General features: G+C 34.9%; 1 protein-coding gene across 1 annotated transcript in view; it reads right to left on the minus strand.

The window, feature by feature from the left end:
• Positions 1–344: 344 nt before the first annotated feature.
• LOC110098642 (mediator of RNA polymerase II transcription subunit 6) overlaps positions 345–10356 on the minus strand; it is a 15516-nt gene continuing 5504 nt past the window's right edge. Inside the window, exons 4-5 of the mRNA XM_020825536.2 lie at positions 1706–1815; positions 345–546 (exon numbers count right to left, since the gene is read on the minus strand). Coding sequence (XP_020681195.1) covers positions 385–546; positions 1706–1815 — 272 coding nt within the window. The 3' untranslated portion in view covers positions 345–384. The remainder of the gene's footprint in view (positions 547–1705; positions 1816–10356) is intronic.

Raw genomic sequence — 10356 nt, forward strand, 5'->3', positions numbered from 1 at the left:
ACATTTGAATCAAATATTTAATAAAAATCAAATATAATAAAATTGCATTCTCTTGATTGCTTCAAATCAACTTTACTTTATATTTTTTCAAAATGGATTTGTTTGAGCTGCGTTTTAATAAGAAAAAAAAAAAAAATCGGTCAGTTTGTTTCAATTCCAATTTTTGATCAATCGATATACTGAATCCAATCACCATAGACTTCCACATTTAGCCGATCCAACAAAATTAATAATTCTGATAATAATAATGATATAATTAACGATAAAAACAATATTGACACAAGTGGAGCTTACAGAATATTACTTACATTTGGTACTGCCGAAACAAAAACAAAAGCGGAGCTTACAGAAAAAGAACAAACACATTTAATTGGCGACTATAGATCATTGAAATTTCATCCTTTTTGCTGGTCCTTGGTCGATAATAGGATCAACTGTTGGAAGCTGTGCTTCTGGATTTTGTGTATCTTCTGTGCCCTTCTCTGCTTCAGAAGCAGGTGGCGCATAGCCCTCAGGAAATGGAGGGGGAGCGGGTGCAGCAGGCAGCTGCGTTGAAGGAAATTGTTCAATCCCAAGGAAACATTTCAACAACAACAACAACAAGTCTTTATCCCACTATGTGGGGTCGGCTACATGAATCCTTTCCCTCCATTGTGTTCGATTAAGAGTCAAATGCTCATTTAGAACTAATAACGAATATTTTCTAACGAAGTCTTTTTAGGTATATCTCTAACTTTCATAATATAGGTTAAATCTAATATATCTACTCTCCTAACCGGGTCATCAGAAGGCCGTCATTTTATGTGACCAAACCATCTAAGGCAACTCTTTCTAATCTTATCTACCACTAGAGCTACTCCAACCTTTTCACTTATATGCTTATTTCGTATCCTATCTCTAAGAGTAAAACCACTTATCCACCTGAGCACCCTCATCTCAGCAACACAAATTAATATTATGCTTCTCTTTTAATGGCTAAACTTATGCGCCATAAAGCATTGCAGGTCTAACCACCGTCTTATAAAATTTTTTCTTAAGTTTGAGCGGTACTTTTCTATCACACAACAAGCCTGACACCTTCTATCTCAAGGATACATGTTTGTTCAAGAAAATTTAGACATGATACACAACACAATAAAGGACCATCTCAGTTTATTTTAAAAGTTTAAGTTCAATCAGCCTTCAACTTTCCAGACATATAATTTCATGCAACAGGCATAGATGTTAATATAAGTTTATGCTTTCAGTTTGGAGATTTTTCTCTAGCGCAAGTGGCGCCAACTCTTCAGCAAGTCATGGGATAATTTTTTAAGTAAAAATTGAGAGAGAAGAACAGTCAAATATCGTAATCATCGTTGGCTTCATGACAACTATTTGAGATGAATCCTTATTTTTCATTCATTCATATTAAGTATTTCAAAAGATGTTAACCTATTCTTCTTGATTAGTCATTTGTAACAATTTCCATCCACATTATCTTAATTCTAATCCATCCCCTTCATTATTCTCCTACACTAAATCTACTGAACTAAATGAGTGCATTCTTTATCCTTCTTTGCACAAAGTCAAATATGAGAATGTATAAAAGAAATTCTTTGCCCTCATTTGATGATATTTCTAGTCTCACAAATCTAGCCAAGCTATGCTATAACAATATCTGACAAGATATAATAATGAAAAAAAAAAAAAAAACCAGCTATCTCACCTTCCGTTGTAATGATGCAAGAATATGATCAACTCGTTTCAATTCCTTAAAATCAATTGCCTCCTTCACAACTTTTGCTTCAGAACTAGTGCTTTCGGTTTCAGAATCAGCTGCAAATCAACCAAAATTGTTATAGTTCTAAATTATTTGGGTGTAAGATTGCTTAAACATAAAGGTTTACAGATACTTCAAGAACACAATATTTGACCAAAAAAAAACCCAGCTTGAACTATGCAACTCGCAAAACTTGCCCATTCGCCTGATTAGATTTGCAGGTGATATAGTATAGCAAAATAATATATAAAGGCAAGAGATCAAACGTTCAAGACAAGGCAATTAGTTATATGATCCAGCATTGAGATCGTTACTGGTGAACCTTCTCCTCAATCTTAGATGCTAATAGGTTCCAAAAGCCAAAGTTACCTGGCCCTTACAATGCATATCAGTTGTGAAAATAGAATAATCAGGTATCAGAAGAGGATACCCAAGATAGATAAGACAGGATAGAGCATAAGAAGAGTTTAAACTTCATTCACAAATCAACTTATCAAATATAAGACATGGACCTCCTATTTAAATTTAAGTTTAAACTTCATTCACAAATCCTAAATAATCAAAAAGTTCAAACTATCTAAAAAATCCTAGTTAAAATTAAATTTGAAATAAATCCTAGAATTAATTTCTTATGCTACATCAACTTAATTCTTGGAACATCATTAAGTTTAGGTTCAAGGTTAAAGGGTTGACTTTAGTTATAAAATGAAATGTAAAAGAAAATAATAAAAAAACTTCATTGCATGTACGGCTTAAGATGGGGATCAGATCAATAGGTGACAATACCAATCATCTATGATCACAATTTGAGTATCAAATTGCAAAAAAATTGAAAAGATTGTGATTGTTGAAGTTCTAATGGTCCAATTTTTCCAAGAAAATTACTAATGGTGATGATTCTCAGATCCTATAATTGAGATTAAACATGTCTCCAAAAACTGTAGGCATTATCGAATCATCAATAGAAAATCATACAAAGGAGAACAAGGCTCCATAAGAATAATGAATTTGAATTCTTTTACCTTTTTTTGGAAAAGTTTGTATTTGAATTTAATTATAATTATGATAATTATTGTTTAGTTTGAGCTTTATCTAGGTTGTTGTTATAAAAACATTTCTGTACTCACCAAGACTGTTTAGGTCTGGATAAAAATAATTCTCTATTACAATTTTCTATAAATATGTTTGAACTTTTAAAATAGAATTAAAGAGATTTCTCTGTAAAATAATTTCCTTCCCCCTCTCCCCCTTTGCATTTTCTACATCTTTTAAGGTCTCAAGTTTAGGTCATATAGTTAGGCCTAAGAGGCAACAGCACAATGTGCGAGAGCTTTCTACTTGTTATTGTTGATCAACTGTAGCATTCTCGCTACCTTGTTGTTGGGGGGTGGCGATAGTGAGGGTGGGGATGTTGGTTACTTGCTATTGTTGACTTGCAACTGCAACTTGCAATTGCTTTGTTGTTGCTATCTTATTGCATTGCTTCTACAAACTTGAAATTGCTTTGTCACTATCGAAGGTTATTGGTTGTATGGTTGTGTTGTAGAGTCAAGTGATGTCATAACACTCTCAACAAATAATAATAATAATAATAATTGTCCTTCTCACTATTTTCAATAGAAAATAGGGAGGGGAAATTTATCTATAATGACGACGACAACAACAACAACATCAAGTCTTTATCCCACTACGTGGGGTTGGCTGCATGAATCCTTTTTCTCCATTGTGTCATATTAAAAATTAAATTCTCGTTTAAATCCAATAAAGAAAATTCATTCCTAAAGACATGGGACACTTCTTGTTTTGAAAACACATCAAACACCAATAAAGAGATAAGAACAAGAACAATAGAAAGAAAGTCAATCAATGCATTGTCATTGCAGCCTTCTTGCAATTACATTATTGTTGCTGCCTTGCAATTGCAATGTCATTTCTTCCTTGCAATTGCACTTAGATGCTGTGTTGCCAACTATTATTGCTCAACTTGTATTGTTGCTATAGTTGCAATGTCATGTATATTGTCGTAACACTCCAGAAGGAAAATTAATCGTTATACTTAACTATTTTCACAAGAAAACAGAGGGGGAAAATCTAGTTACAATGTAAATAAATAAATAAATAAAGACATAAGTCAATGGATCAAGTTGGTATTAGAGCATCATTCCTTATTGATGGGACAAACAGAAAAAGGATATGCTTGGTTTTTTAGAATCACATCAAAAGCTATGAAAGAGAAAAGAGTGAGAAGGGAAAAAAAAAAAAAGAGTCAATCAAAGGCTAATAGCAATTCAACCTCAAATCTAGTAATCAGATCATGATCAAGTGATTGAGTATGCAGAATACCACCACTACGAGTTTGTGACTAGTGGGCTAAGTCATATTCCTTCTTCTTCTTTCATTTCAAATGCAAATATGAATGAAGAGGATGACGGCCAGAATAAGGCCACCTCTCATTAAGGAAGTATGTGACCATAAGTGTAAGCCAAAGTGAAGATGCCTACATATGTTGATACAATTAATGTCAAGAAACTAGGTGTATAGATTGATCGGTTGGAAACTTACTTCACCTTATATGGTTATAACACTTATGACAAGGTTGCATTATCCAGAGTGAAGCCTAGTTTGGTAGAATGACTATCTAAAGAAGGATGGCCATCAAGAGGTGACTTGTGGGATATTCAAGCAATTAACACGCCAAAATTTCACCTAGACGGGTAAATATAAGATTGATTGAATAAGTAGCACTATTTCAGATAATGCCAAAGATAATATGTGGATTACACCATAAAGTTCTAACCTTAGGCGGCCACTTTAGAAGTAACCCTTGGGAAAGTACAACCTTTGATGAGGTCACCCCATTGCTCCATTTCACAAATTGCAAATGGGTATAGCAACCTATGATGCACCGGCACATCTTCTCAAGCCACCATGCAATGTCTGAGACGTATCCGACGCGACACGCGTCTGACATACCTCCGACATGTGTCGGACACACCGAAAATGTGTCCAACTAAATAAAAAATTAAATAAAAATAGGAAAATTCCGTCTTAAATATTTTATGAAATTTTTAAAAAATATAATTTCTTGAATTTAAATTTTTTATTTATTTAAAATATAAAACTAAATTTTTTATTTCTTATCCATAATACCAAATCAATCGCCTGCACTCAAACCCCATTCATCGAATATTCTCATTTTCATTTCTCTTTGGCGGGTCACGACTTTGATTTCACAACAATACCCGATGCCATCTCAACATCGACGTCTAACATCATTACAACATCGACGTCTAACATCATTACAACATCGACATTTCAAAACAACCTCAACATCAAAGTCTGGCACTATCTTGTTAGTGATACTCGACGTTAGCAATTTCTAAACAACAACTTGACAACTTATCTTTATCCAACATCATCTTAATATCGACGACCAACGTCCTCTCAACATCGACGAAAGGCGCCCTCTCGACATCGACGCCCAACATTACTGCATAACATCGATGACCGACTATCAACATCATTGTCGTCTCCTCTTTAAATGCCTGATACATTGCATCGATGCACGACTCTCGATGTCAAATTATTAATCATTTTAAGCATAAATTCTAGTTAAATGACTTAATATTTTTAAATTATTTTTAATATTATACTTACTCATTTTTTATACACTACTTTTAAAATATAAAAATTATAATATTGTGTCCTATATTTTTAATAATTGATATATTCCATATCTGTGTTGTATTCATATCGCTGTGTCCATGTCTATGCATCATAAATAGCAACTAAATCACTAAAAATGTCGTTAATATTCTAAATATAAAAAAAATGATAGTCAGCTAAGATATATATTAAATGTATTAAAAAGAATTGATGAAGTTTATAATGACTTGCACACACACACATACAAATCAGAATTAATTTAATTAAAGAATTAATTCATACACAAATTACTAATTCAAATTTAAAAATAATCATATAGTACAATAAATGATTGTAGAGTACAATCAGCATTAAATTTAAATCAAGCCAACTAAATCATTAAAGAAAGTGCATTTAATTACATCTATCTATAGATTATATTGTACGACGATAATAACAAAATATGATATTTAGTTTGTATTATGAATCAAATTGATCGAACTATATAATCCATGATCTACTACAATCTTATAGTAATTTGAATTTTCATTTAATATCTTCATTGATTATTGATTGATTTTGGTTTTGAAAGGCTATTATTGTTCTGAGTTGCTAATAGGCATACCAACATAGAATTACACAGAATAAAACATTTAAAAACATTAGAAGATATAAAGAGAGAATTAAAACGCAAAGGTTTCTTCTAGATATATACACCAAGTCATTCTCTTCCTCTCAAGCTTTGTTCCTCCAACTGTAAATATGTTTTGGAGAGCTTTGTGAGTAATATTTGTAAGAAAGATAATAGAGTTTAAAATATTTATTATCAATCCAAAACGTCATTTGTCTCTTTGTAAAGTGTTTCTTACTAAATCTCTTAGAATTATTATATTTATCTTGAAATCAAGTTTTGTGTAAGGGTGGTGTGATACCACCAGGAGTTAGCGAGAAATTAATAAGAGCAATTGTCTAAAGCTTTTCCAATATAAAAATTATCGTTCACAACAAAGAAAGATTTTATAAATTCGTAGTTTTTAATTTGTTTAGGCAAAGAAGTACTCGTTAGAATAACCAAGACAATTCAATCAAACTTCAAAGACAAGAATAAGTTTTATGAACGGAATAACAAAAATCCACAATTTAATAATGAGAGATTTCACCTTGAGGATCTTCTCACTCAATCACTCGTGGGGTTAGCGGAAGAAGATACTCCACACTAGAGAAGAGATCACCACTAGGAAGAAGAAGCCTAAGATCTTCAGTGATGAACAAGTTGCCGGCGACGGATGGATTGGTGGGCGTCCCAAAATCGAACACGATCCGATTGGGAGGTGATCCTCAATTGTCGATGCCAACGTGAAGGTAATGCGGTCAATGTAGCCTTCCACGGAGTCGTCGACATTCAAGTTCGAATTGAAGAAGGTAGCTCGAGGAATGTTTGTCCTTCCTTGGTTATCATAGACGAACTCGAGGTCAACGTTGGGATCGGCCATGCATTAGTGGGCCATGGGAAAAGAGATGTTTGACTTCCTTTCTTGCAAGATAGCTCATGAAATTTGAGGAATTACAAGAAGGTGGACAAACAAGAGGGCCGGCGAAAGGTGGAGGGAAGAGTGGGAGCAGCGGATTGGGGTTGGGTTGCGTTGGGTGAGGGGACGGCTAGGGTTAGGGGAATGAGAGTTATTAAATCCTCTTTAAAATTAATTACCAAGGAGGGTAATTAATTAAGAGAATTAAAAGAGGGTGGAGGGAAGGTTTAGAATTCAAATTTTGGGCAGTATAGAGAGAAAAGAGGGAGATTGGAAAAGGGTTAATAGTTTCCTAATGGGCTCCTATTAATTAGGGATAAAATAGGAATGACTAATTTAATTTAAAATTAAATTAGATTCCAATTTATAAACTTTCCTAATATAGCTTTCTCAATTTAGAAAAGTATTTGAAATTCGAAATTTGAATTTCAAATTATTGAAATCTTTCCCAAATTAATTAGGCTATTTTAGGAAAATGTTGATGGGGATTGATTTTCATCATCAAGGGGAAATAGAAAGAGGGGTCGCAAGTGGTGGGGCTAGGGTTAGCTAGGCCGGCGGTTTGGGGTGTGGGTGGGGTGGTCGACGGCGTGGGTGGGGGTGAAGGTTGACCGGCAGTGTAGAGAGGCCGACCGGTGGAGTGGTGGGTTGGATTGATTGGCGGAGGTGGGAGGGGGGATAAGGTGGTCGGTGATAAGGAAAGGAAAACGAAGAACAGCGAGTCCCGGAATCCACCAGCGGCTGACGGGTGTTGCAAGGCCATCTCTTAGGGTTTCTCCTCTCAAGAACTCACAAAGAGACCAAGCAAGAAAATATGAAATTTCATTTCATAATCATCATCATCCCATTAAAATAGAAGAGGCCATAATATATATAGGCCTGGAAAATAAAATAACAATGACTCAGATGCCCGTTGGGCTATAACTCAAACAAACTCAAAAGAAAGGGTACAATTATAATTAGTAAATAATCATAAATGCATCCAAAATAACGACTGTGAATCGTAGCCATCGATCTATGATTCCAACGCTGATAGACTCGTTGATATCATCTGATGTCCTCATCAAAGGGATTGTACAAATCCTAGTTCTAAAAAATAGACATTGAGCCACCTCTAAGGCTCAAAAGAGTTCTAATTTGGTTCCAACGATTATTGTCATTGCCTAGCAAGTTGTGATAAGAGTGGTAGATTCCTCACCTTATAGTAGGAATATAATAACCTAGCAGAAAGGACTAGAAGTAGCTTCCTTCTTGCTTTAAAGTAGTTATATAGGGGCATGTCTCCATTACCATTAAGAAGGAAGTTAGTATTAGAAGATTTTTTGCCTCTACTTGGGCGAAGGAGAGTAGCTTATGATAGCAAGCTTTAGTGTGAATCCTAATGTCGAGTTGGGCTAGGCATTGACGTAGGTTATGGTATGGTCAAACCACATAAATTTCAATAATGTTGAATTCATTTATAGTACAGTTTTTACTTACCCGCATATTTACTTTATTTGTCATCTATATACCTTCATATTCATGAAGGTAATATATTCGATTTATAATTTATATCCCAAGTAGTTGAGTAAATAATCATTATACTTAACAACTACATTACTCTCTCTTAGGGACAATACTCTTTATATCACCCTTATTTCTTATTTTGGACACTTATGTTTTGATGTTTAACAAAAAATAATCTTATATAATTGTATTTGTTATAGTAAAATTTGTATTGACTTAATCATTGAGAAAAAAACATTACATATTTATGTTTTGTTACTTGAATAGAAACAATTGAATTGGATACAAACTTCTACAATTATAGCTGAATGATATATTAATAATACTGTGCATAACTAAGATTACTCACAATTTAATATATCACATCTTGTATTGTTTCTTGCCATCACTTGTGACTTGTCTATATATAATTGTGATTAAATTGTTGATTATTACCAACTTTAATTGTTTGATGCTTAGCATCTACATTTCCTATTAATGGAAAGGGTTTTGTTAGTTGGGAATATTTTAAATGAAACTTTTTTACATTTCACTCCACACCAAATTCAACCCTCATCTACTCGTGGTTTGCCTTTGACTTACAAATAGGTCTTCATAATGAGAGGGGGTGGTGGTTTGTTTTTTGGGAGAGAGGCCTTGGCTTAGTCGATTATTGTAAGGCCTCATGTTTTGCGGATAAGAGAGGGGAAAGTGGTTGATAGGCACAAACCCAACCTATCATGATTCATTAAATAGTTTCAAATGCTTAAAAACGTAGAGATACAAGCTACTATTTATAGAAAAGTAAAATCTAGGATAAATATATAAATTAATAAAGTTATTCCCATCTCACATGTGGGAGATGTTATTGGCAGAAATAATACCCTCAACTTCATAGGTTCTTTGTCTTATTTAGATATATTTTACACATACTTAGAATAATATCATTTGAAATTCATTCTCTAGTGGCTAGCCCTTTCATATTAGTTAGAGTGGGATTTAAAATTCTAGCACCTCTTCAATTTAATGTAGCCCATCTTATAGCCTCTATTCAAATGCATATACTCTAAGCACCCAATAAAATATTTGATATTGTTAAATCTCAACCTTACGATCCCAAAGATATCAACGGCTGTGAACAGTAATCCGTGGGAAGACTACCTGGATAGCATTAATTCCTTCCACTGATTTAGGAATAATTGTATTATCATTATTATAAGAGTTATTAGTTTCCTTATCAATACACCTTGCATAGATCTATAAATAGGGAGTAGATTGCATAACAAAATTCAAGCTTTTCCCTCTCAAACTCTCAGTTTTAACATAGATCAGAACCAACGACCTTAATTGCCGTCCAAAGACGATCTTAGATCAACGGAGGAGGAAAAGAAAAACCCGAGAAGAAAAGAAGCCGAGACGAAGCAGAACTTCCGATCCGAGAGGAAGGACAAGGAGAGAGAGGGAGATACCACACGAGAGAGCTCCCGTCCCTTTGCTGCCGATCGAGCGAGAAAGATCGCGTCCGAGAGATATCGCTTGCGGGAAGTGGTCTTGCCGGAGCCTAACGGAAGACGAACCCGAAGCCTCATCCACTGTCGACACGAAGAAGTCGACCGGATCCGAATCCCGCGACACGCTCTCGCCACGTCCGCTGCCGATCCGAGCCAAACAACCCACTCTCACCGCACAGACGCCGAAGCCGCCACCAACCGAGCACCCACCGCCCGTGCGTGACTCGCCTGTGCGTGTCTCCCCCTGCGACCGCAGGAGGAAGCCAGCGTGCGACTTGGGGGGTGAAACCGCACGCCTGTTCAAAGCTCAATCGTGCCCTAGTCCAGTCCGAGCCCTGTTCAACTCGGCTGGTTCATTTTTTTCTGAGAAAAAAAAAACTCTTATTTCGACCTTTATTGTCGAACAAGTTTTTTTTTTTTTTTTTTT

The sequence above is a fragment of the Dendrobium catenatum genome, unplaced genomic scaffold (genome assembly GCF_001605985.2).
Source record: "Dendrobium catenatum unplaced genomic scaffold, ASM160598v2 fragScaff_scaffold_1089, whole genome shotgun sequence".
Lineage (NCBI taxonomy): Eukaryota > Viridiplantae > Streptophyta > Magnoliopsida > Asparagales > Orchidaceae > Dendrobium > Dendrobium catenatum.